Source organism: Chelon labrosus (genome assembly GCF_963514085.1).
Source record: "Chelon labrosus genome assembly, chromosome: 12".
Taxonomy (NCBI): Eukaryota; Metazoa; Chordata; class Actinopteri; order Mugiliformes; family Mugilidae; genus Chelon; species Chelon labrosus.
In genome coordinates, this window is record NC_140345.1 from 22,744,183 (window position 1) to 22,768,810 (window position 24,628).

A 24,628-nucleotide genomic window follows, 5' to 3' on the forward strand; every position below is an offset into this window, starting at 1 on the left:
AGCTGATTAACATAATTCTTATACTGAAAGTACCAGTTTCCCAGTGGCCTCGAGAAACATGTTGTTTTGAAACTAGTATCTTTCCTTTTATAAGTTGCTGCCAGCGAGGCCTCTGATGTTGAACTTTTATCCTGAGGAGTTTCATCTCCTATTGGAGTTGGTTTGTCCTTGTGAGGTTTCACTGTAACAGTGCTGGAGACAATGGTTAAAACACAGACGGGTTGCTTTCTAAGAGTAAATGGCTATTCAAGAGAGGTACTCGCCATCTTGCCCTGGACTTCCTCATGGCCACCAGTACTGGCACTCAGCTAATGCTGGTTTAAAGTGAGGCCTCTCATTTCTATCCATAAACTGATATCATTTGTAAAACCCAGAAAGCGGCGTGCTCACACACAAACTGACAGACGGTACAGTCCCAACACATGGAGGTGCTCCTATGAATCGTCTGTTTGGTCAGCTCTGTTGCACATGAGCTTGGCTGCCAGTGATCCGTATGCTGGAGTCTTTGCCTCGGGCTGCACTTTGTCTGTGTGCCTCGTCCCTGTGAACGCGGAGAGCGCAGCTCGTTAGATGGCATCGGCCGCTGAGGGCTGCAGACGCCGGCAGTCCAGGGTCACAGCGCTGTATTCGTTCTGTCACTAAGTGCTAATCAATGCTATGTACTCGGTACAAATAGGTCACCAGGCAACATATTGTATTGTGACGAGATCTGATTTAAAGTTTTTTTTAAAACAACTTACCAGGAATCCTTTCCATTGGGATAAAATTCCGATCTTGCTGCTTTATTTTTGGTCTGTTTCTGGCTATCAGGAAAACTCCAAGAAAGGACAACAAACAACTGGAAGAGAGGGAGGATAAGCACTATATCGCAGTAAATGTCACATTTTGATAAGCTCCAGTGTCTGCAGAGTTATTAAAATACTTACCCAAAAAGGAACATAAAAATGTTGAGTACAGCCAAGCCTTCGAATTCCTGGTAAAATACTATCCCTGCAGAAATGACAAAGCTCATTAGAATGCATTTCTCTCAAGACACAGAGACAGGACTTGCAAATCATCTGTAGTGCTTTTGTTTATGAAACATAGCCCTAAAAATCATGAGCCTACTTTACACTGGGAAGAATTTTATCATTATTGCATCTTCACTTCACCTCTGCTCACTCCACTGTCTACAATTTGTCTGCTCCGACCGTCACCGGGTTTGGGAGCCGTAACAACAATTTTCTTCAGCACGAAACTAATCCAATCTTAAAGGCAACGTCCGCCCCCGGATGATCTTACCACCAGATATAATACAACAAGTAATTTATTGTGCAGTGCAGTCAATTGTGGGTTATTTGTGCAGGTGGAAGAAGCAATATCAGAGCTGGTGATTTTCAGAAAAGGCATCACACATGATGAAAGTCTTCCACTGTGATTAAACGACATTAGTGCAACGTTGCTGAAAGATGTTCTTTTGTTTAAAGGAGGCCCGCAACAAAACCAGATGTGTGCTCTTGGCCTTTTCGGACTGCTGGACGCCCCTTTGCACTATTACATGCCACTGAAGCGGAACCACAAATAGGCAGAACTGACGTCAAGTAACAGCGGTTTACGCTCAAGAAGAATAGCAAAGCACAAAATAGATTTCGTCATGTGAGGTCCATTGCCAAACAATGGTTGGAAACTGTCATTTTAGGTTATACATTTTTCCTTCTACACCAAATGCTTTTAAGGATGCTTTCTTTCTTCTTCTCTGACGAGTACTGATAAGATAATAAAACCCTAACCTGGCAGAACACGGCTGATATAAATACCTTGGGGCTTTTCCTGATGAGTGAATCACCGTGTACGACGTACAGTAAGTAGGAAGAGCACACTCAGCTGTGTTGAGTCATGATTTGATTTCAGCTATTGCAGTTTTGCAGCACACCGTCATTAGAATGTGTGTTTTGTCGCTGAAAAGAGTTTGCCTTGGAATAAATGTGATCCTCTAACAAATAAGGCTGATGTTATTGTATTCTCATGAAAAGATTAGTTTTGCAGTGCTTTCTCACTTCTCTATCTTCTTTTTTGTGGCACTCACTGAAGATATAAATGTTTGTCTCATGGGTCCATCATTTAAAAAGGATTTCTTTGAAATTTCCAGGATTTTTATTTCAGTGAAGACGGGAATGTGCTTGAAAGAAACTACATTTTAAATCCAACTAAACTGCATTTACTGCACACACTTCAGATTTTTGCATGTTTACGTGACCTGAATAAGGAATACATTAATTTAACTTTTAATTAATCATTGCCAAACTGCATAATGAAGCTACTCATAGTTTTAGCCATACTGCCTGCATGGCTTGAGGAATGGATGCTGGTTGGCCCGTCACTTGTGTTTTAACAATAATCCCAACAATCCCATCAGCCTTAGCTGTGCTTAGTTTGCGGCATTAACTAACAAATATTATCATGCTAAATAAAGATGGTCACAAATGCCCACTGCTCGACAGAAATGAATCATGTGTTTATTGGGACTTTCAGCCACAGATTTACACATATTTTGTTTGATGGTGAGTATTTGTGGCACCAGCACAACGTATGTGGGACTGACTTAAAATACACTGGCACTGCTCAAGGCTGAATACTGTGTTTTTAATAATTTTTGAACCACAGTGGAACTCTAAAACAGAAGAATAGCTATGCAAAAATATCAGTTTTGGTTTAGACTCTGGTATTTTCATGGGGTTTGTTCACACTAAAGAAACACTGAATAACACTTGACCTTTTAAAATGAAGGATTAGCCCACAGAGAATGGCAGCTTTGTGTCCGACATACCTGCAACAATGGCACTTGCGGTGAAAAACACAAAGTTGATAGGAACCACCTCTGTGGCATCAAACATTTTCATTGCCTGATTGAGGAATCTACGGAGAGAGAAGGAAAATGGCGTGTGAGAGGTGCAGTGAATTCAATGACCTTGGTTACAGAGACACAACGGAGCAGCCTATTCATCCATCACCACACTGTAGGTGTGCTGCAGGTAGAGCGTCGCCACATCCAAAATGTAATTTTCTTCAGTTTGTTGAGGAACCGGAAAAACACAATTGCATCTAGCCTGCGGCGATCATGAGGGATTTGAGCAATAAAAAGGGAGGCGAGGCGGAGAGAGTGAAAAAGAAAAAGTGCAAAGGAGTAGAGAGAGAGAGACAGAGAGAGAGAGAAAACCTTGACTAACTTGATCTGGAAGCCGCAGGAGGCGACCATGACGATGAGCATGACATAGAAGATGGGGTAGATGAGCTGCAGCTGGCCTTTTATCGACTCTGTGATCATCCCTGACACAGCTTTGACGGAGATGACTGTGAGAGAGGCTGCAGCAACATAGAAGCAAATGATTAGCATTCAGCTGTACAACCTGTAGTTAACAAAAACTCCCTCACTGCTCCATGCAAATTTTTGGAAGGCTGTTAAGTTGAGTTATTGTGAATAATATTCTTCTGTTGTTTTCTACTCCGCATGTTGCAGGAATTATAACAGAACATAGGTTCATTGTTGGTAGCCAGGCAACAAAGCAACCTGACTACCAAAAATGGCTTAATCCGTATCCTCTGCCCTCCATCAGACAGCGTCCACTTGTTCGTACCGAGCAGGGCCACCAGCAGCATCACGATGATGATGTGCTTCACTTTCTTCCTCTTGTAGACATAGAGCAGGATGCAAAAGATGATGACCTCAATAAACTGTTGAGAGAGACAGAGAGAGAGAGAGAGAGAGAGAGAGCGTAGAGAGCGGGTTATACAAATCATTCATGCAGTTTCCATTTCCTCAAACTCTGCACGGACACTAAAAAATTGAAAAGCACTAGAATTACTTTTACTGACCGGCTTATCTGCATAGCAAAGTGCAGTATGCAGTCAGTGAGCACCGCGTTTTAATTGAAACAAATGACTGTGGCAGAATAATGAAATGAATTGCTGGTCTTTAATGAGAGGAGCCCGGGGCTGCCCTTGTGAGTCCAATTGCATTCAGCTTTTCAAGGACCCCTGGTAGAACACAACAATGGCTCTAATGGATGGAATATGAGAAAGGAGCATGATAGCAGAAATTAGGGGAAAAAGGCAGAGCTGACCTTTAAATGTCTCTCAACATCATCCCGGAGTCCCACATGTTAAATAAAAGGCTTATTTCAAAATGTAATTATTCATTTTGCAAACGGATTAACAAAAACCTGGCTCATTCGTAACAAATGTACACTCACACACACTGTGAATGACACCAAACAGTCCTTCCAGCTGAAATCATTGGATATCAGTATGACCTCTAGAAATAATAAGCCAGCAATGGATATTTCATTTCCTGTGATTAATCACCCACTGCAGTTAATCCCATACTTGTTGGAGGCTGTTCCTTTGCAGGTTGATGAGTATTTACTGCCAGAAAAGGAAAAAAGCAAACCCTTTTACGCACTATCAATCACCGCAGCCAGAGGCAGCAAAACTATCTCAGTTTAAAAACATCTGTCTTTTTAGTCATCCATCTGTATTTGTCTAATATCCGCATAAACATTTCCCCTTTTGTTTCTCATGCAATAGCTGTTTTTTGTCTCCTGGATGCGGTCGCATTGGTTCAGAAAACAGGACTAGATTCAAGAGCTGAATGTGGAATAGGGCTGAGTAAAATGCTGCGCCCTGAATAATGATGGCACTGCTACCCGGGGCACACATTCGCTGTTTACATTCACTGGCTGTACCCCCGAGGAGCTGCTGGCTGTCACCCTTTCACGTTCATCTCTGTTTGTTTTGATGGATTATGTGCAGAGAAGCAGTTTGTTCAAAACATTAAATGCAATATTCAGGATGTGAAACGACAACCGTTTTACAATTTGTGGTGGGAGGATTTATTTCTGGGTTAATGATCTGTCTATGGCATTTTATTGATGTCTACCAGTCAGACATAAAATTATGACCACCTTCCTAATATTGTGCCTACAAAACAGTTCTTATTCATCAGAGAATGGACATCGACCTTCTGAGGGTGTCCTGTGGTGTCTGGCAACAGGATGTTGTTAGTGGGGGGACTTTGGGGTGTGGGTCCTATAGATTGAGGGGAGGGGCATCTATGGATCTATGGTGTGGTGGTGCCTGGCCTGGTCTAGGTGGGTGGTACACATCTAAGCAACATCGGCACGAATGAATGCCTGGTCCAGAAGTTTCCCACTGCATTGTCATAAGATGGTCAATGCTATTTACTTCTCCTGTCATAATGTTATGGTTGATCGGTGTACAACATATATAAAATGGAAAATATATCCTGCTTGGATTCTGTACATATGTGATGTTCAACTACTAAGAGATCACAGGTGTCAGACTTTCTCCTCCCTTTGTGAAACACATAAAGCGCTGTGTTTCTAAAAAGAAGAGACATTTAACCAGAAAGGTAGAAATCACAGTGCATGGTAGTGCATGACAAGACCTCCTAAGGCAGAAATGCTGCTTTTAAAACACCCGGAGTTAACATTTAGGCGCAAACATTTACATTTACATTATTTTTTTTTTGATGAGTAGGATTTGAGAAAAACACTTTGTTTCAGCCCTGTACTTTTCTTCAAATCGGTCACTACGGCAACGGCTATGTTTATGTCACCGCTGCCTGAGGTGAAATTGGACCCAGAGAGTACATGGGTGTGTGTGGTGTTAATGCACTTGCAGGCCATCAAGTAGAGGCTGTATTCTTTTTCTACAAGACACAGATAGTCTAAGGTATAAAGGACTCGCTCCTTACTTCACACCTTTCATAAAAGCCCAAAGAAGGATCAAGGAGAAGAGGAGTGCTTCCATGCGTGCAAAGATAAATCACATTATCCTCTGAGGGTCAGGTTATCCATCAGCTGTGGCTCAACTCTTTAACAGAGGACTAATTAAAAATTAATACCTTAATCAAGCCACCAGAGTGGTCCTTGCCTTGCTTGTCTCCACGGGGGGAGGTTAAAGGTTAGGATAAGATAACCACCTGCAAGACAGGAGCTGACAGTGGTGTGCTGCTGCAAGTGTAATTATACGGTGAGCCATTTGGGCAAACAATAGCTCCAAGGAAACAGAAAAGGTACTTAAGAGTTTCAATTCTTATCCGTCATGCAGTACTATCAGGAAGGAATCTTCTAACCGGCCCCAAATGCCTCGTTCAGCAGGACAACGAGAACAGTGTCACCTCAGCAACATGAACAACAACAAGTCTTTTTTTTTTGACTTGCTTGTTGACTGCACGTTGCATGGAGTTAACTGATAAATAAAAACTGTTTATGGCATTATTTAGCTCTTTAACTTTACTATCGGTGCTTAAAATGCATGCACAGCTCAACTCAGACAGGAGAATTTTAAAGGATTACACACAAGGTAAAGCAGGAAGTGCCAGCTGACGGCGTAGTACTGGACCAGGTGGGCCGTGATGTGTGTGGAAGTGTGGGGGGCAAAGGTCACCAGCAGGTAGGTTCCTGTTATTGCCAGGGTGCCACCTATGAGACAAAGAGAGCAGAGACGGGGTGAGATTGTAGTGAAACGGTTTCTATATTGATTTGACAGAGCCACCGACTCTCCAGCTCACCTCACACCCCCACTGCTATTACCTGCACTAATGACCGTGCGTAACTTCTATGTAACTTGCCTAATTTATTCTCAAACTCTGGACAACTGCAAACCTGTGGCTTAGCTAAAACGTGATTTTAAAGAGTCTCACACATTTATGAATATAGACTGGAAAAGATTGCTTGTCACTAAGCTTGATTAATGACTTTACCAAAAAAGAACTCCAGAATTAAAAAAGTGGAATATAATTTGCTGGACTTGGCTATGACCATATGTTTCTCCTCATTCCTTAAACTGGTACAGAAACCATTGAACTGTGACACTCATTGCTGATAGAAAAATAAATCATTTTATCTTACCAGTAAAACATCATCAGTCTCAATATTGACCTTATTCATTCAAACATTAGCACAAGCAGTGGTACGCTTTGATTTTAATTATCATTATTTTGCATCTTTCTTCTATGACTGAAAACAGAGCTTGCTCTCAGTGATTTCCCCCCCGTCATAAATAAAACATTGAGACAATTAAATATTTCCAGTGTGTGGCTGATAATGCCATTCAGCAATTACAAGACAATAACAAAAAATGGCAAAGAAAATATTGCTGGTATGGTCCAACAATGCGCAGAGCTGTGTGGCGCTGATATGAATTTCCAATCCGGCGGTCGTAACGGTCGTCATTGTGACTGCCGTGACAATCATGCCATTTAGCAGCAGACTCAACGCACTGATGTGACAATAGCTTTCCACAAATCTCCATAATAGGAGTGCACCTTTTTCCTCCCAGTGCCACAAAAACAAGAAGCAATTAAGAGAGTTTTACTAAGAGATTTTAAACTGGAATGCGTTACGTTTCCTCTGTCGGGGGACTATTTTCTCCATCAAGTCACTTTCATATACCTGCATATGGACAGTTGAGATGTCGTTCAGCAGTCGGGAGAGGACGCCTATCCTGACCGACTGTTTACTCACCAACAATATCAGAGGCACGCACCGTCTCCTTGAGGAAAACCACGGATACGATAGCGCTGGCTGTGAAGTGAAAACACGTCACTGTTAGTTTAACAGCCACTGAAAACATTCAAGCCTTAACAGTCATATTTGTGCACTGTTTATTTCTCACAAAGCACATTCATCACAATCAATACTGCTCTCTGGACAACAAAACATAATTAGTGTATAACAGTTTGAAATGAGCTGAGGTAAATGACTGAATATTGATTTGATAAAATTATTAACCGCACTGTACACACTGCACTGGCTGTGTACATGTATTCTGTATGGGTTTTTACCATGCGCCATGAAATATAATGAGTAATTTATTTTGCAGCTACACACAGCCACTTAGTAAGGCACATGTACACACGCTGATACTATGAAAGCCATGTCTGCACTTGACATGTTTACATTGATCAGCGTGATGAAATCCGTCGGCGTGCTCAGATAAATGGAACTCATTAGGACTTCATAACGCCAGCATCAAATTACGCCAAGATGCCACATTTTCCATGAACCCATTCATCAATATCATTGTCAAAAATTGCGCCGCTCAAAAGCAATCAGTCTCACATGAGCTAAGCCTCCGATTAGTCTTCTTAATGTTTCCCTGGGATATGCACCGAGCCGAGGGAGACAAATAAACACACAAGGGTTTGGCTGTCACAGAGACGAATTGCGAGACAGGCGGATATGCACGCACACACACACACACACTCACACATTCACACAGACGTGGCGATAAAGAGGCAGATAAACAGATGGATGGCCACACAGGCGGACTAACCAAAACAGTCGACAAGACAAACAGGCATTGGACAGGGAGACAAATAGATATGCAAGTGACAGCAGCCTGTCACGGTGAGGAGGTCAGTTTACATAACGCACCGTGGCTGCCATGCTGGAGGTCTAAACACTTAACAGCACTATAGTGACAAGTTGCATTTGCTGGCTTTACTTTGTTAAAAGTTTAAGGGATATTAAAGCCGAGACAGATGTGGTAGCTGCATTAGCTCGGAGATTGCTGCAAGGCACACAGGCATATGGTGGAACAGGTGATGGCACACAGGCAGAGAGGGTTTAATTCAATGGAAAAAAAATTGGTGGAAAATACGGAAAATGTGACAGACATGCCACTTGAGTTTGTACACAGGCTCTGGCACCGTCATAAGGAGATTAGCAACAGTGCATAAACAGCTCAATATGCCAGCAGCACACAGCGTGGCACGCATGAATCACTGTGGCGTCGTGGCGTGACAGACAGGTTCTTAGCATGGATATTAAAAGCGGCAATTATTATCAACACAGAGCATTTTAGGCAAACCCAAGCCATCGAATTAGCTGGAGGCTTTCTAATTGGAAGTTTATAAAGACTCTCCTTAATGTCCTGATGAAACATTCAGTTGTTAAATATTTCATACTGCGAACATGTTCGCACACACATTTAGGACTCCTCTTTTGCCTCTGGGACCAGCTGGATCTAACACGTAACCATAGCAACTCCATACAAAGTGAGATTCACACGGCTTGATAAAATGAGAAATGTTGCGACAGGAACCTCTTGGGGTACACAGTTCTGGCACTGCTCCCGTGTGTGTTTGTGCGTGCATCTGCTCAGTGGTGACGTGCGGTAATGGAAACCTCCCTGTGATGAAACACACGGCGTCAAACATTCTTTCACCCCACGAGCCTGACACGACCGGATGAAAGCAGCAAAGGTCTGGCTGTCATCTCCCGACAAAGCACGAATTGTTTGTACGGTCACATATTCACAATGTCACAAACTGTGAATTTTGATGGCTCTCAGGTTGTGTAAAAACATTACTATTAAAACCGGTTTTCAGTAATGCACGTCAATGGTATACGGCCTAAATGTTATTTATGATTTTCCTACGTACATTAGTGGAGTAAAATCCAAAAATGCAAATGAGTTTTTGAATTTAATCAGTGCCGCAGGTCTGACATCTGTGATTGATGCGGATGCAGGATGCGAATCAGGTTTCTGTTTATTTCCCTCTAAGCCAGCCTCCCTCCTCTTTTGCATGTGATGACATGGTATCTTAAAGTGTGAGCCGATGTTCTGCTCCATACAACAGCATTTGGGATGGTGCTGTCACTCCTAATAGAGACCACTGGGTTCTGTGGACGGGAACAGTAGTAATTGCTCTCCATGGAGCGTCTGAGTTCCAGTGTGACATGCCACGACAGGTGGATGACAGCAGCATCATCAGCTCTCCCGATCCTGTCTCTCTTCTCCTCGGCTTCTGCTTTCCACCTTGTATATGCACCGATTGGCCACAGCATTAAAACCACCTTCCTAATATTGTGTAGGTCTCTCTTGTGCCTCCAAAACAGTTGTGACTCATCAGAGAATGGACATGGGCCTTCTGAAGGTGTCCTGTGGTATCTGGCAGCAGGATGTTGTTCGTGGGGGGCCTTAGGGTCCTGTGGATCATCCCACAGATACTTGATCAGTTTGGAATCTAGTGAATTTGGAGGCCAGGTCAACACCTTGTGCTGTTCTTCATGTTTTAGTTGTTCCTAAACTGTTTTTGTGTGAGTACCAGGCTGCATCCTGACTGAGAAGTGTCATTGCTATGGGGTGGAGGGGCCTGGCCTGGTCTAGGTGGGTGCTACATGTCTAAGTAACATCCACATGAATGAATGCCAGGTCTAAAAGTTTCCCAGCAAAACATTGTATTGCCACAAGATGGTCAATGTTATTTTTAATGTTGTGGCTGATCAGTGTATATCTGCCAATTGTCTTATTGCATTCATATACTTATCCCTCCTTCTCATTTACTCTATATTTTCTCTTTGCCTCTGCCCTTACCCTCTACCCCTCTCAGCATCCAGCCTCCTTCTACTCAACCAACCACTCATTTCCCTCTTGTTTACTCACTGAAGGCCTCCTGCCGTCTGTCCCCCCCTCTGAGCCTTCACACAGCTCTTGGAAAACAGGCACAACAGCACAGCAGGAGAGGGTGCATGTGTGCTCGCCAAAGGAGCATTTCTGGTCGACAAAATCCACCAGACAGGGGTGTTTTTACACATCGCTACAGTTATGCGTGAATTGTGTGTTTGCTCATTTGCTTCAAGTATGAGTCAGTGTGAGGTGAGAGGTGGAGTCACGATGAGAGACAGCAACGTAGAGCTCCACTTGTGAGCTCTGACGAGGACAGACTGCATCACAGCTGCAGACACTTTGCTCTCCTTCCTCTTCCTTTCACCTCTTCATCTCCGGAGCATTAATTCTTCAAGATGTTCCTTGAAGACACACTTCAGCTGCATAATACTCTGATGCAACGTTAGCCTCTAGCAATCAGTGTGTTTGTAAGAATATCAGTGAAATGGAAATGAGCATAGTGGTTGCTAATACCTGTGGCTTTGAAGAGAGACTCATTACAAGGTCAGATTTATAAACACAAGTTCCTGCTCTGCACAGAGCAAAGTGTTGAAGTCCTGTCATTGTGGCGAAAGCGTTTAATAAGTAATTGCTCATTGATACAAAGAGAGCACCACGCAAAACTACAACGAACAAGAGGTGCAGCCATCTTAACAAGATTTGTGTGGTTTCGTTTAGTGCTTTATTCAAACCATTCATCCACTTGCAAGAAAATCGTTTGAAGCGGCGGAGTAATAGCTATCATTAATATCCATGACTCACCACCACCTCCAGCGCAGTGAGTGATGGGTGGCGGGAGGTAAGAAGTGAACCTGTTCAATATTTAACCTGTGTTTAGAGTGTTTGCACTGAGCAGCTGCCAGCTGTAGCAACCGGGCCGGCTTTGTTTTGACTGGCTAATGAATCCGGCTTAGTTCATGACATCTTTAGTTCACAATGTGGGCTGTAAAAACCATCATTGCTGGAGTGGGCTGTTGGATTTTAAAATGTCAGGAGCATTTGGAGATTTGAAGAGTGGAGCTATACGGATTAATGTGCTCGGTCCAGTCGTGGATATAAGCTAAATAGACGGCTGCATGCACCTAAACACAAAACAGTTATGATCATCACTTCTTGCCCTGAAACCAAATTTGTAGAATTTACTAGACAGCCACAGAGTGAGGTGCAGGCAGATGCGTAACTTAGATAGAAACAACACTATTATTGGAGATGCAGTTTGTTTTTCTGTCTTGTATTGGAACTTATTTAGTTTTGTTCATGTCTGTATCGAAGAAACAGTAGATGCACTGATGCTTATAGCACACAATAGAGGAAATACTCTTAACAGATGGTTAACGATAATGGATTCAGCTATTTTTCAGATATCAAACCACACATTAAAGCTTTCCAAAGAATACTGTAAATGGTTGGCATGAGGAGGCAAATTTATGACTTTATGAAGAGAAAACAGCTGACTTTTCTCAGCAACACGTTGTGCTGTTCCCCAAGGAAGCAACATTTCCTCGCATGGATAATGCATGAGGGAGAAAAAAATAAATAAAAAAGGTCACACTTACCTATGACAGACACGCAGCCCAGCGGGGCTATGAGCGATGCCGGGGCAAAGCCGTAGGCAGCAAAGTTACCCAGCTCTCCGACCCCCATGAGAACCACACCGCACCACCACATCACGGAGGTGTAGTAGGGTTTGGAGCCACGCTGAGACTGACGGACGTGGGCATATTTCTGTCAGAGAGACGGGGAAACAAGAAGCCCGAGGCACGAGTCCCATTAAGTGGATTCAATAACTGGAGAGCTGCACTTTTAACATGACACAGACAATAACTCACACAGTCCAATGCGCGATACTTACAACAGAAGGTGCTATTTAATAGGTAATACAGTACTGTCACACAACTCTGAACACACCACATCACCCTCTGCTCATTAGCGTTTCATCTCGGAAGAGGAATGACACCAATTAAGCAAATCAATGAGGTGGGACGCTAACACAAATGTACAGTGTACTCTGTAAACATTAACAATTCCCTTTGAAATTGTACGCTGCACAATAATAAATGGTCGTCAGCCTCTTCCAGTGCTTTTTCACATCTAGCTGAAGACGTCAAAGCCTCTTAGTATGCACACCGTATGACGATGCTGCCACAAATGCACCAATGTATTCTCCGGCGTCAGAGTTTTAAGATTTGCTAACCAAAGTGTACTATTTTTTTGCTGCAGGCATCATTTATTATTATCAGAGTCACACAGTAAAAGAAAAAGAAAAACAATGATCATTTTAGAAAGTAGTGTTTTTAGCTCATAAGCCTCCCGTCTGGTAATGCTAGAATGCGTATGCTTGTGCAAAAGTTAATTTAAATATTTACTCTTGAAATTACTTGTACTTTTATTTTAACAGCATGCATCTCAAACATTTAACAGCACTGCTAAGGCTTGGCGTGGGTGCTTTACAAATATTTTCAGTCAGGTCCAGACTGTGCAAACCTTTTCTTGTTTCATTAGATGATTGGGGAAAATGTATTTCTAATCACAATATTAAAATTTAAAAGGAATTCTAAGATTTTATTCTAACTTCTATTAATGTTAATGCATGCAGGCTTTTCTGCTGCACGGTGCCCGCTGTGAAGATCACCCAGTCAGTGCCTAAGGGAACGCTCACTAAAATCTTGATGAATACTGAGCGCTTGCAAGAGAGAGAACAAACTGTCAAGAAAAAGGCAGTAGTTAGAGAGTGAAAAAACTAGCCTTTGCAGGCGTTTAGTGCCCGCTGTGTGCTGAGTGTCAGTGGTAAAACTGGATCAGAGTGTTTTCGTACCTGTATGTTGAGTGAAATGCTGATGAGGACATTCCCACATATAGAGATGATGATTCCCAGGAGAAAGGTCTGAGGAAGCAAACAGTAAACAGGCAGAAGATTAGGTGACGCTCCAAACAGCCCATAATACTTCCCTCCAGCTGTCACGTTTCCATGAGAGCCACAGAGAGCCATTAGTGTTTCATAAAATCAGTATCTGTGTTCTCACACATTCACACGTAGCAAACAGCAACACACGCAAACACAGACAGGTAACGCACGCGTGTAAAAAACAACACAAACATTCTCTCACCCTCCGAATTCTCCCATGATATTTGACACCTCGCCGAAATCTGGATGCAGGTTTGTACACTCCTTTAGACAAACAGACTCGCTAGCCGTGGCACTAACGCTCACACCGATTACCGACAAAAATGCTGATGCACAGCAGGTGTAATTATCCTGCTCAGCATCTTTTGCAGACTTATATTTGCAAGTTAACTTTAAATGAGAAGAAACAATTTATCCAACGAACACAGAGATCTGCCCATCACTCGTTTAATTTCTGTCAGAGTGTTATCCAGCATGCTCTCAACACCTCATGATGGATTGATTGATGACGTCTGAAGTGTTTTTTTTTTTTACCCTTACAGGAAATGACTGTTTAATGCATGGTCTCGTTTCTCCACTGTCTCTAGTGTTACCGCGCTCAGTGCGCTGCATTATTTGTTTTCCCTTCAACCAGCTGTGTAATAATGCATCATCATGCATTATCCAGTGAAGTCAATAAAATTGTAATCTATAATTTCCTACAACATGCAGATGTGTGGTACGATAAATGTTTCACAAAACACCGATCAGCCATAACATTAAAACCACTGACAGGAGAAGTAACTAACATTGATCATCTTGTGACAATACAATGTCCTGCTGGGAAACTTTTAGACCTGGCATTCGTGTGGATGTTACTTAGACATGTAGCACCCACCTAGACCAGACCAGGCACCCCCACCCCAAAGCAATGACACTCCTTGATGGCAGCAGCCATCCCCAGCAGGATGCAGCCAACCACAGGCACACACACAAAAACGCTTTAGGAGCAACTAAAAAAAAAAAACATGAAGAACAGCACAAGGTGTTGACCTGGCCTCCAAATTCATTAGATCCCAAACTGATCAAGTATCTGTGGGATGGTCCACAGAGGCCCCTTCCCTCAACCCATAGGACCCAAAAGCCCCCCACTAACAATATCCTGTTACTAGACACCACAGGACGCCCGTGTCCATTCTCTGAGGAGTCACAACTGTTTTGGAGGCACAATATTAGGAAGGTGGCTTTAATGTTTTGCCTGATTGATGTATTAACCATCTTACTTTATCTGGCTGGCATGCTCACAGTTACAAACCAAAACTAAACTTTTGATGAAGGAATTACAGAGACCATTGAGGCATCAGTCGACCTTCACCCCCCGGAGACCATGAAACATTTAATTGAAACCCACTGTTTTTAAGACATTTCAGTCTGAACCATAGTGGTGGACCAACTGACTGACACTGCCACAATATATTATGAGCATCTGCCTGTAGCCAACTTTCCAGCAGGGGCTCATAATTGGTGTATAAAGGATGGGAAAGGAGAAACAGGATAAATTCACTTTAAGCGATTCAAGAAAATGCTGTGCTGTTTTTTTCACCCCCATATCCCTGGAAAATTATTACCAAGAGGAAATTTAATTTTAGGTCATAAACATACCGGCGGCTGTGGGTGGACCAAGTTTATAAAGAAATGAAAGCACAAGGTGGGGGTGGAACGTGAATGATGAAAACCCAAAGATGGAAATTCAATCACCGTAAGAGAAGTAATGGCAGCCAAGCACAACCAAGTATTTATCCCTTGAAAGAGCATTATGAGAGAGAGAGGGAGAGAGAGAGGGAGAGAGAGAGAGAGGAAGGTTGGAGAGAAAGTGATGGGAGTTGAAACAAAGGGAGGCTCTAAGAGGATAAGCAGGAGTTTAAACAAACGCAGCAGCTCTATATTTAACAATGAAAAAAGAGTGTGAATGCTCAGATCGGCGGTCCATTCTGTCAGATAAGGCAGGCAGTGGGTTATTGTCAACAAAATCCATCTGATATTGTTGACAATGCGATAACACTGATCTGGGCAAAGGATACTAGAATGACTGAAGCGCAAATTAATTCCTTCGGTCTCCAAACGCAACAGCTGGTCACTATCACTCAATTTAGAGGTTGTCTATCGCTCTGTCGGAGCACATTATTAGAAATTCACAATAAAAATAAAATCACTGAGGAGGAGGAGCTGTCACAATAATTTACTTTTAAAATCATTATGCAAAAAAAAAACAAAAAAAAACATCCACTGGATGAGGAACAAGGAATAATTCTTTATGCCAGCCTCAGAAAATATAGTGAAGCACAAACGGGGCGGGCAGACAAAACTGTGACAGCTACCATCCTCGAAACGCATTTTAAGAGAATGTCTTAGAATGAGGCAGAGTGAGAAACCTGCAAGTGTTTAATAATGTGAGATTGGGGCTGCCACAGAGAAGTGGAGTGCATGACGAGTCCGAGACTGAGCTTTAAAATAAATCTGACAAAAAAGACTGGTGGGATTCCCAGGCAGCCCTTAACTTCCTGACTGTGGTGTCTAAGCAACATGAAGCAATACTATAAGCGCAGTCACAAAAAAAAAAAATAGATAAATACACCGATCAGGCATAACATTATGACCACCTTCCTGATGTTATGTAGGTCTCCTTTGTGCCTCCAAAACAGTTGTGACTCATCAGATAATGGACATGGGCCTTCTGAGGGTGTCCTGTGGTGTCTGGTAACAGAATATTGTTAGTGGGGGGCCTTTGGGTCCTATGGGTTGAGGGGAGGGGCCCTCTGTGGATCATCCCACAGATACGTGATCAGTTTGGGATCTAGTGAATTTGGAGGCCAGGTCAACACCTTGTTTTCTGAGTTGTTCCCTACGTTTGCATCTCTGTTGCTCTGCCAGTGGGTTAACTGCAGTGTAAGTTTTAGGATGGCTTTTTAAATATTTATTCTCTTGGTAAAGGTCATGGAATCCACTTCTGTCTCTTAAGTTCTGTCCTCAGTTCATTTAGATTATTTTTTTTGAAACTTTCAACTGAATTAATACAGTTCATGAGTAAGAGGTTGCAAGACGTTGAAAGGAAATGCAAATGTTTAGTGATAATATGTACATTTGATTGAATTATATGTCACTTATTACGGCATTGCTTAACAGTAGTTATTGTCTGATACAAATACATCCAGATGAGGTTTCTATATAGGACAAAAAACTTTTCTCACAGTCAAGAAACAGATAACATCATGATCATAGCGATAGTTCCTGTGCCCCTCGGCATTCTGGTAAACCATCACCTCCTACTCTCACTGTGATACATGATGATGAGGTTTCCTGACACACTTGCATTATGCAGCTCACACACCTAATTACCTTCACTTCATCAGAACCCGTGCTCACTCTGACGCAGCAGACGGGTCAAGTTTAATGTGCAGCTGTGATTTAAACCCCTGCAAAAGTTTTCCTGACTTTAAAAGTTCTAGTCAATTGCTCAGTGGCAGAGTAACAGTCCTCCGTCTTAGAGGGTCACATAGAGTTTCATAGAGAATATTATAAGTTCAGCAGCTAGTGGGTCATGAAGCAAAGCACTGGACACATTTAAATTTTGACCCGTCCACATATAAAGCAATTCACTCATTGCGACATCTCAGCCAACAGTATGTTTCTACTCCAAGTTCCAAGCTCGGGTTGCCTAGCTAAGGTATGTGGACATTATATTTCCCTGCCTAAATGTTTTCGAGTGAAACAAGCGCAACATTAAATGATCAGAAATAGTACCAACAACACCGCCAAACCTTTTGGGTCCACCCGTGGCTCAAAGCCTGAATCTGAATCTGAATCTGAAAGCCGACTATCAGGGTGGCGAAGTTGGTGGTCGGACCCAAAACTGTGGATGTTTTTTTTTTGGTCACCTCAGTTACATCGCCTACATGTTCATGTTAGTTCAACTTTGTTAAACTAACATGAACAATTTATATCTCCTAATTTATTTATTTATTTTTTTTACATGTCATTGATACAACTTGCTGAGCTACACTCCAGGGTCGCTTGTCCTCCTGTTTGTAAGACCCCAAAGCGGAGAAGTAATGTCTGAAGAAGTGCATCACCTCAACCACTAACATTCTTCACTCTTACCCCAAATTAATTTGTCCATTACTGCTAAAAACTACTGTGACTATGACTAAAATCCACCTTTGAATCGAGTTTTGGCGAAACATCAGACTTTTATGTTTACTCATTCTTCCCTGATAAAAATTTACAGACACCTACAGAATATTAAAACTAAAAAAGATCTAAATCGACAGCTCTGTTTAATTTAGACACATTAACCGTAACCTACGTACGTAGCCAACGCCTGGCTCTGTAAACATTTTTGTTTCTACTTCCTGGTTCACTTTCAACAATGGCGACTGAAACTTTCGCTGAAACTTCTCTGAAATTTCGCCAAAGACGAGTCATACACATGTTTGTATCGCCGAACCTCCTCAGTTAACCTTTCCTCAATGTGTTCCATTCGGTCTGCGTCGCTGCACCCTGTAGTTGTATTTCTGGGGAGGTGGATGCAGAAGTCTAAACCTCCTATAAGAACAAAGTAGAAGCAGCAGACTACAGCCCTTTGTCAATTAGTTTTGACTTATCTGCTCATCACACAACATTACTCTATCCATCAGCTCACTATAAAGTGCTACTTTATTGGATCACACAGCTTATCATCTCCTCACCAGCCCGATTGAAGCATTTAAGCCTGGTGGATTTATGAGTAATATTAATTCAAAACTATCACACTCAGTTTTTTTTTTCCTTCTCTGTCTCTATCTTCACTTTGACTCCAAGTCTGATGAAGCCACTGACCTGGAACATTGACTATAGACCATGAGAATGACAGCACACCCGAGGTAAACAGAATTTAGACTTCAGTGTGTGTATGTTTCTATACGTGTGTGTGTGTGTGTGTGATGATTGCAGTATACCAGAGGTAAACACGATTTGGGAGGAGGCGGGGAGCATCTGAGCGATTCGCTGATGAGATTCCTCAGGGGACTGATATCATATCAAGGTAAGGAGTACGTGTTGGTGTGTGTAGGTGTGCATGAATGACAGATTCCATCCTCACATGTTGAAGCAGGCAGAAAGAGGGGGTGGCGGTGGTGGGCCGACCGTGCAAGAGAAGACGACAACTCCATGGTAATTTATGATCAGACCGATGGCGCCATACATCAGGCCAGTTGTGTTCTGTTCACTAAACCACGACCAATAACCTTGTCAAGTTTTACAGGAGAGAGTGCAAGTGGTCTGCTGATCTGCAGTTACTGAGCCCACGAGGAGGCTGCTGGCTAATACTGAGAAGGGTCAGGACAAGGTGTGTGCGTGATGCCGTGTGTCAAGAGTGCAAAGTGGCAGATGTAGAGCCTGGGGACAGTTCATTCCACAGACTTCACACAGGAGATCGAGTAATTTAAAGTGTGAGGAGGGATTCATCTCACCGTTGATTGGATTCATTCACATCGGACTATGCTTGCCAGCAGGTGCATTCAGCCTAATGAGAGTAAATTATTCTTTACTTTCTTTCTTTGTTTCTTGACAGCGTTGGTGAAAAGATAAAGTGTATTTGTAGCACAGTGGTCGCAGCAGGATTTAAGCACCTCACTCAGGAGAGTAATGCAGGAGCCTAATGCTGTATCCACTGAGCAAAGCAGATTTATATGAGAGAGAGAGAGTGAGAGAAAGGAAACAGTAGAGAGAGCAAGAGAGAGATAAAGGGAGAGAGTTTTCCTGTCACAGGAAGAGCAAACAAAGCAGTGGAGGCAGGCGGGGCGGTACAATGGGAGTGCCTCAGGCTTGTCGGCTTACTTAGCAAACATTACGCACTTTACCCAAGAAAAGAGACTTCAATCACAAAGCTGCTTTTGTTGTACTGTACTGGTGTGGTTACTAGTTTAAATGTCTTTAGCTTATATGATATTTACTATTACAACTGCTACTACTAATAACAGTCATTATATATAAAGAAGAAGGATGAAAGATAGTTAAGGAGATTAAAAAAAAAATACAATAATAAATAAATAAAAGTAGAAATAAAATCATTAATAATCATTTAAAAAAAACAAGAAAAGCAATTAGATCACATATACGCCTATAGAAAGTGGTTTTTAAAATTGGTTTAGTCACTGATTCATGTCAAATGCATGGTTAGTAAAGCTTGGTTTATACTTCTTTGGTGGATCTTTGCATCTATACTCTTCAGGCACTCCTAAGCCGCGGTACGCCTCTGCCATGTGCTTCAAACTAAGCCGATTGGAACTGAGCGACTCACGCTGGAGTTGAAGTTAACGGATGTTGAACAAAAGTTACTTTTACTGAAATCACCCCAACGGTGCGAGAGAAGATGTTAAGTAGACGTGGTGTAGGAGGCGGAACCAATCACAGGTATTGAGGTCTGTGAATGTCAAGCTGCAGCATAGATCAGAAGCATAAATCTAGCTTAAAGCGGAATTACTGTTTTTTTTTTTACAACCTGGAGTCGTTTGGACGATATTTACATCCGTGTATATCCATATAGTGGGAGTGACTGGGGCACCGCAATGCAGCCTTCAAATAACGAATTATCTGCCGTTATGGTACGCTAGTGATATTCCCCCGTGCTATAACCAAAGTTATATGGAAGGCCAGCTATATGAGAACGCCAATTACACTCAGCCCTGTTTTAGCTTTGTCAAAATGTAATTAATTTGTTACAGAGGAGGAATTCAGATGCACAATATGTCACCAGAAGAACCAACAACCTAATCTGGCAAAAAGAAAAAAACACAGACTAGCATGGTTATTTCTAAACGGTGCAGCCAGATTCTTATCAAGTTAGATCTGAATTACTGTGAGAATCAGAGAAGGTGAGTGGACTCTTTAACCGCAGACACTGACGCCGACTGAGAGGAAACACCACATCAAAGAAAGATCTTTCAGCTCCCGCACGGCAATTAAAATTCACGCCGACACCAACTCATGCAGGAGTCTGACTGCAGCAGTCGAACAAGTTTGAATGTCAACATAAACACAAGCGAGTACCGACCATTGACTGTAAATAAACTGAACACTCATCATAGGGGTAAAATCTGGGCCATGTGACACTCGAAGTACAAAGGAATTACCGCAGATATGTATCTTCAACATTAAACTGCAGCCAGTGGGTTGTGTGATCAGAGATAAAGTCAGTTTTATTTCTAGTATTTTTTTTATAAACTATAAGTTTATCTACCACAAGTTACAAAAACATTACAAACACACACACCTTATGCATAACCCTAAAACCAAGTCTTAATCATTTTTAACCCTCAAAATCTTGTGAGGCCCAGAAGAATGGCTCCAAATTACAAAATGCCCCCACAGCATTAGTATGCCATGAACAAATGCCCCCTACAACTCATAAATACATAAGTAGAAACTACACACAAACACAAAACTTTCAGGGTTTTATGTTTTACTTCGAAGATGATTTAAATTCCACCTGCCACCTTTATCTTGCACCCTGGATGCAATTTTTTTCATCAGTGGAATAGACCAAACCTGCTACCAAGGAAATGTCAGAAATTAAAGCTGAAGGAGTTTGAAGGCTAAAGCGAGGGACTGACAGCACGGATCCTCTTCAGCTGGACACCGACCAAAAGTCGGACATACAGACATTTAGACAGCGCGACCCTTTGTGTCTGCTGACAATAGCGATCTGTCCCTCCCTAGGATGGTCTGATCTCTGGATGAAGCCCTTCAGTTTCTGCTCACATGTGGTGGGTATAGACAACGCACAGGCAAGGACAGCGTCAAATAAGACACAAAGATGGGGGAGAAAGACGAGGAGAGGTTAAAATGATTACACCTCATATATATATCCCAACCTCTTGCATTGACTCACAATCAACTGCATCTGTCTGTCACTGTTAAAATTTAAACCTTGAACCACATGCTTACCAAGACTTTGATCAAGATCAAGATAGTCAGCTTGAACCGCCCACTGTTTTATTTAACTGAGGTCATAAATATGCAATTTGTGTTCAAGAGCTGTACATACAAGATTTTAGCCTGATAATTGCACAGAGTGGGATCACAGTAGCTCGCCCAACTCCTACCTGCAGATGAAATTTTAACTGAGAACTGTGGCAGAATAACGTCTGCTGACCAGTTTCCCATCACCCACTTTCTTCACCTCATATGAACTAGCAATATTTAGTGGTTCAGCACGAAAAAACAGGAAAAAAATGCTGCAAAATTTTAACCTTTTTGCTACAACAAAAAAAAATGTTTAATACTCTGTATACTAGACTGAAATCCTCAAACATTTATTGTTAGATATTCAGATTTTTAAATCTAATGTTAGCTAGTGCACAGTAAGCTGCATCACTTATGTCCTGGGAACACACGGACAAAGAGCTTGTTGTCTTCTAACCTCTTATTTACACAGGGCAAACACTGTGACAAACTCTCAGAAACATGGCTTTTGTCAGTAACATCAACTCTTACAGTAGCATATTTTCAACCGTGGAAGGCCAATTAAGCGGGAGACAGACAGATATTGTCCCCTGGATGCCGGGATGTTCTCTGGGATGGTGGGTAGCTTTGGACGGAGGGGGAGATGGGACCATTAGCTGTTCGGGACTCTTACAGTAGATCTATTCTCTCACAGCCTACCCATGGGCCATTACTCACGCCTCTCATTCCTCCTCTGCTACTCTCTCTCTGGCCCCCGTCAGTAATGTCGCACAGAGGAAACATGGCAGAGTGAGAGGCAGGGGGAAATGAGCACGAGGAGAATGTGTGTCTGCATTAGAGGAGGAGGGCAGCAGAGGAACGGCACACAAAACATTTGCAGAAGCACACACACACAGTGAAAGCTGCGGCTTTACGTAAGCACATGTCTTAACAGGTGGATTAATAATGTCAGTTTAAGAAAGTTAAAAGTTCGAAAGTAAGGGAAAACCCTTTCAGCACACAGATTTGGTGATGATCACTTTAGAAAATAGTTGTGACAGGCGCCAACACCGATAGATCTCTGCCCTGTCTGGCTTCCTCATCCACACTGAGTGCTCATTACCCAAAGAGCTTTGGAGGCAGGGGTTATAGTTTGACTTTCAAGCTTTTTTAGAGATTAACCTCCAGAGATTAGATAAGGAAGTTCTTGAAAAGTCAAAAAAGTTTCCTTCTTATCTCTGCATTGCCGTAGCAAAGCACAAAAAGCATAATTCAGCATCATTTCTATCATGTTTAGCTTTTTTAAATTGCTATTAAATGGAGAAACAAATACATATAGGCTTATGATATAAACATCTTTTAAAACAAATGTCTTACTCTTGAGTGGGAAAGGCTATAACCAAATAATTTAAGCTGGTCTTAGACCTACAGATATATATCAGTATAAATTACATGATTCTGATTTATGTCCTCCGTATGAACCTGTTTCCTTTTCCATGACCAATCAGCCTAAACAAACTTACCTGAAGCGGATTTTCCATGATCACACCGCTCTGAGCCTGAGCCGAGGTTAAATTGGAAGCCTCGTGTGCAGAACTTGAATTCGCCATGTTTTCCTTATAATGTGGAAAAAGAAAATAATCTGAAATCACAACCCTGATCACATCTTCGTGCGGTGTTTCTCATCTCCTCCCATCCCATGCATCCCACGTCCCCGCCGTCTCAGTGGAAACTCAGAGGGAAAAGTTCCTCATTGTTAAGAACCGGATCAGGAGTTTGCGGTGGCTTCAAGTGCGGTCGGGAAAGTCGACACCCTAGCGGAGAAAGACATAGCGAAACGCAACCAAATAGTTTAATTTGTTTGGTTCTATTTAATATCGCGAAGGTGAACAATGCTAGTGGTTTACATAATGAAAAATAGTAGTGTATTTGCCCCACTGCACACTTTCACTGGCAATTAAATAGTCTCATGAACGACATTACGATTCGTACTTGAATGCAGCACGAACAGGTGCGGTTTCTGTCATACAGGAGGAGCACCGTGGCTGTGGCAAAAAAAAAACCCACATAATACTGGTTTATCGAATGCAAAAGTATATTTTAGCACCGGGTTATTCATCAGAGAATGTAGAGTAGCAATAAACAAACTAGAAATCTGTTAGTTGAAAAAAAAAATCGAGTCTTATCACAAAGGTCAGATTAATTCGTGTTGTACTTCCTGCTTGTGTATTCAGTTTCAAGGTCACATGAAAACGCCACCTGGCCAGAAGATTTATAGTGTTTGTGCTGAAATGTATTGAACCTCCTGGGTTTTTCATACAGCGCCTGATGTAAGTCTCACAGGAGGCCAAAGATATTTAATAAATACAAAGGTAGAGGCTTTCTTAGAGGATTTCATTACAGTTTGGTTGAATGTGTCGAGATGCCTATTAAGGGTGGCATCTTTACTCTTGTGGCAGTGGTGGAGAGAGTAAAGCCTATTCTTTGGCAATCAGAACAAATAAAAACTTGGGTTGTCAGTGCTCTACTTGTTGTTAACCATGTTGCCACCTGATGGCCACATGCAGGAGGGCAGAGAAATCTGAGTGACAGCTAATCAGAATTAAAATAGCGAGCGGATGTGTCATTGTGCATTTGCAAATATATCCCTATCTGCTAGTCATCACCGCTTTCGGAAACCTCATCAGCAGCTGAAAGGGAAAGAACGACACACACATACACACAAAAAGAAACGGATCATCATAACAAACGACGGCGCGGACGAGGCCGGCTACATCAGGAGGACGGTGTCTGATTTCCATTCAGTGTGGGTCCAGCTGTGGATACGTTCAGGTCAAAGGGATGAACTGAGACGCATCGCTCTGTTGTCTTTTATGAGATCACACTGATCCAGCTTCGCTTCGGTGAATAGAGGAATGAGAAATGCTTGTTTGTTCTGATGTGCGGGGTGCTGTCAACGTAAACAAAATTATCATGTGCAGATGGAGCTTCAGCTTTCTTTCAGCCGAGGGAAGGACGTTCAGATACAAACGGCCTTCCCTCACACACACACACACGTTTCACATTACTACGACAGAATTACATTTCACATTCCAAAGAAACTAGGATAGTAAAATAAGATTCAAATAAAAATCTCAGCTTGGGTACACATTATTTGCAAGGACTCAGTCTTCAGGTACATCGTGGATATAGTTGTGCAAGTATGACAAAATTAGTAAGAGTATTGGACAGTACTAGTACCAAATGCAGTATGCACAGATGGTTTTACATAGACTTTTTCACAGCAGACGTTTTGACAGCAGGGAAAGA

At 42.2% G+C, this 24,628-nt stretch overlaps 1 protein-coding gene across 1 annotated transcript; it reads right to left on the reverse strand.

Moving 5' to 3' along the window:
* Positions 1–3: 3 nt before the first annotated feature.
* On the reverse strand, positions 4–23,538 carry nipal2 (NIPA like domain containing 2). The gene is made up of 11 exons (XM_084557665.1): positions 22,843–23,538; positions 13,271–13,339; positions 12,012–12,180; positions 7,527–7,586; positions 6,361–6,482; positions 3,615–3,711; positions 3,207–3,342; positions 2,807–2,895; positions 927–990; positions 741–838; positions 4–541 (listed from the first exon to the last, which is right to left on the reverse strand). Exons 1-11 carry the CDS (start codon positions 22,927–22,929, stop codon positions 435–437), a joined length of 1,098 nt encoding a protein of 365 aa, XP_084413791.1. The 5' UTR covers positions 22,930–23,538; the 3' UTR covers positions 4–434.
* Positions 23,539–24,628: the final 1,090 nt, after the last annotated feature.

Excerpts from the sequence above, each read along its gene's own strand:
- nipal2 (XM_084557665.1), bottom strand. The coding sequence starts at position 22,929 with ATGGCGAATTCAAGTTCTGCACACGAGGCTTCCAATTTAACCTCGGCT. Across the intron at positions 6,483-7,526 it reads GCGTGCCTCTGATATTGTTG|GTGGCACCCTGGCAATAACA; the intron begins GTGAGTAAACAG and ends TTTGTCTCATAG. Across the intron at positions 991-2,806 it reads CGCAAGTGCCATTGTTGCAG|GGATAGTATTTTACCAGGAA; the intron begins GTATGTCGGACA and ends TCATTTCTGCAG.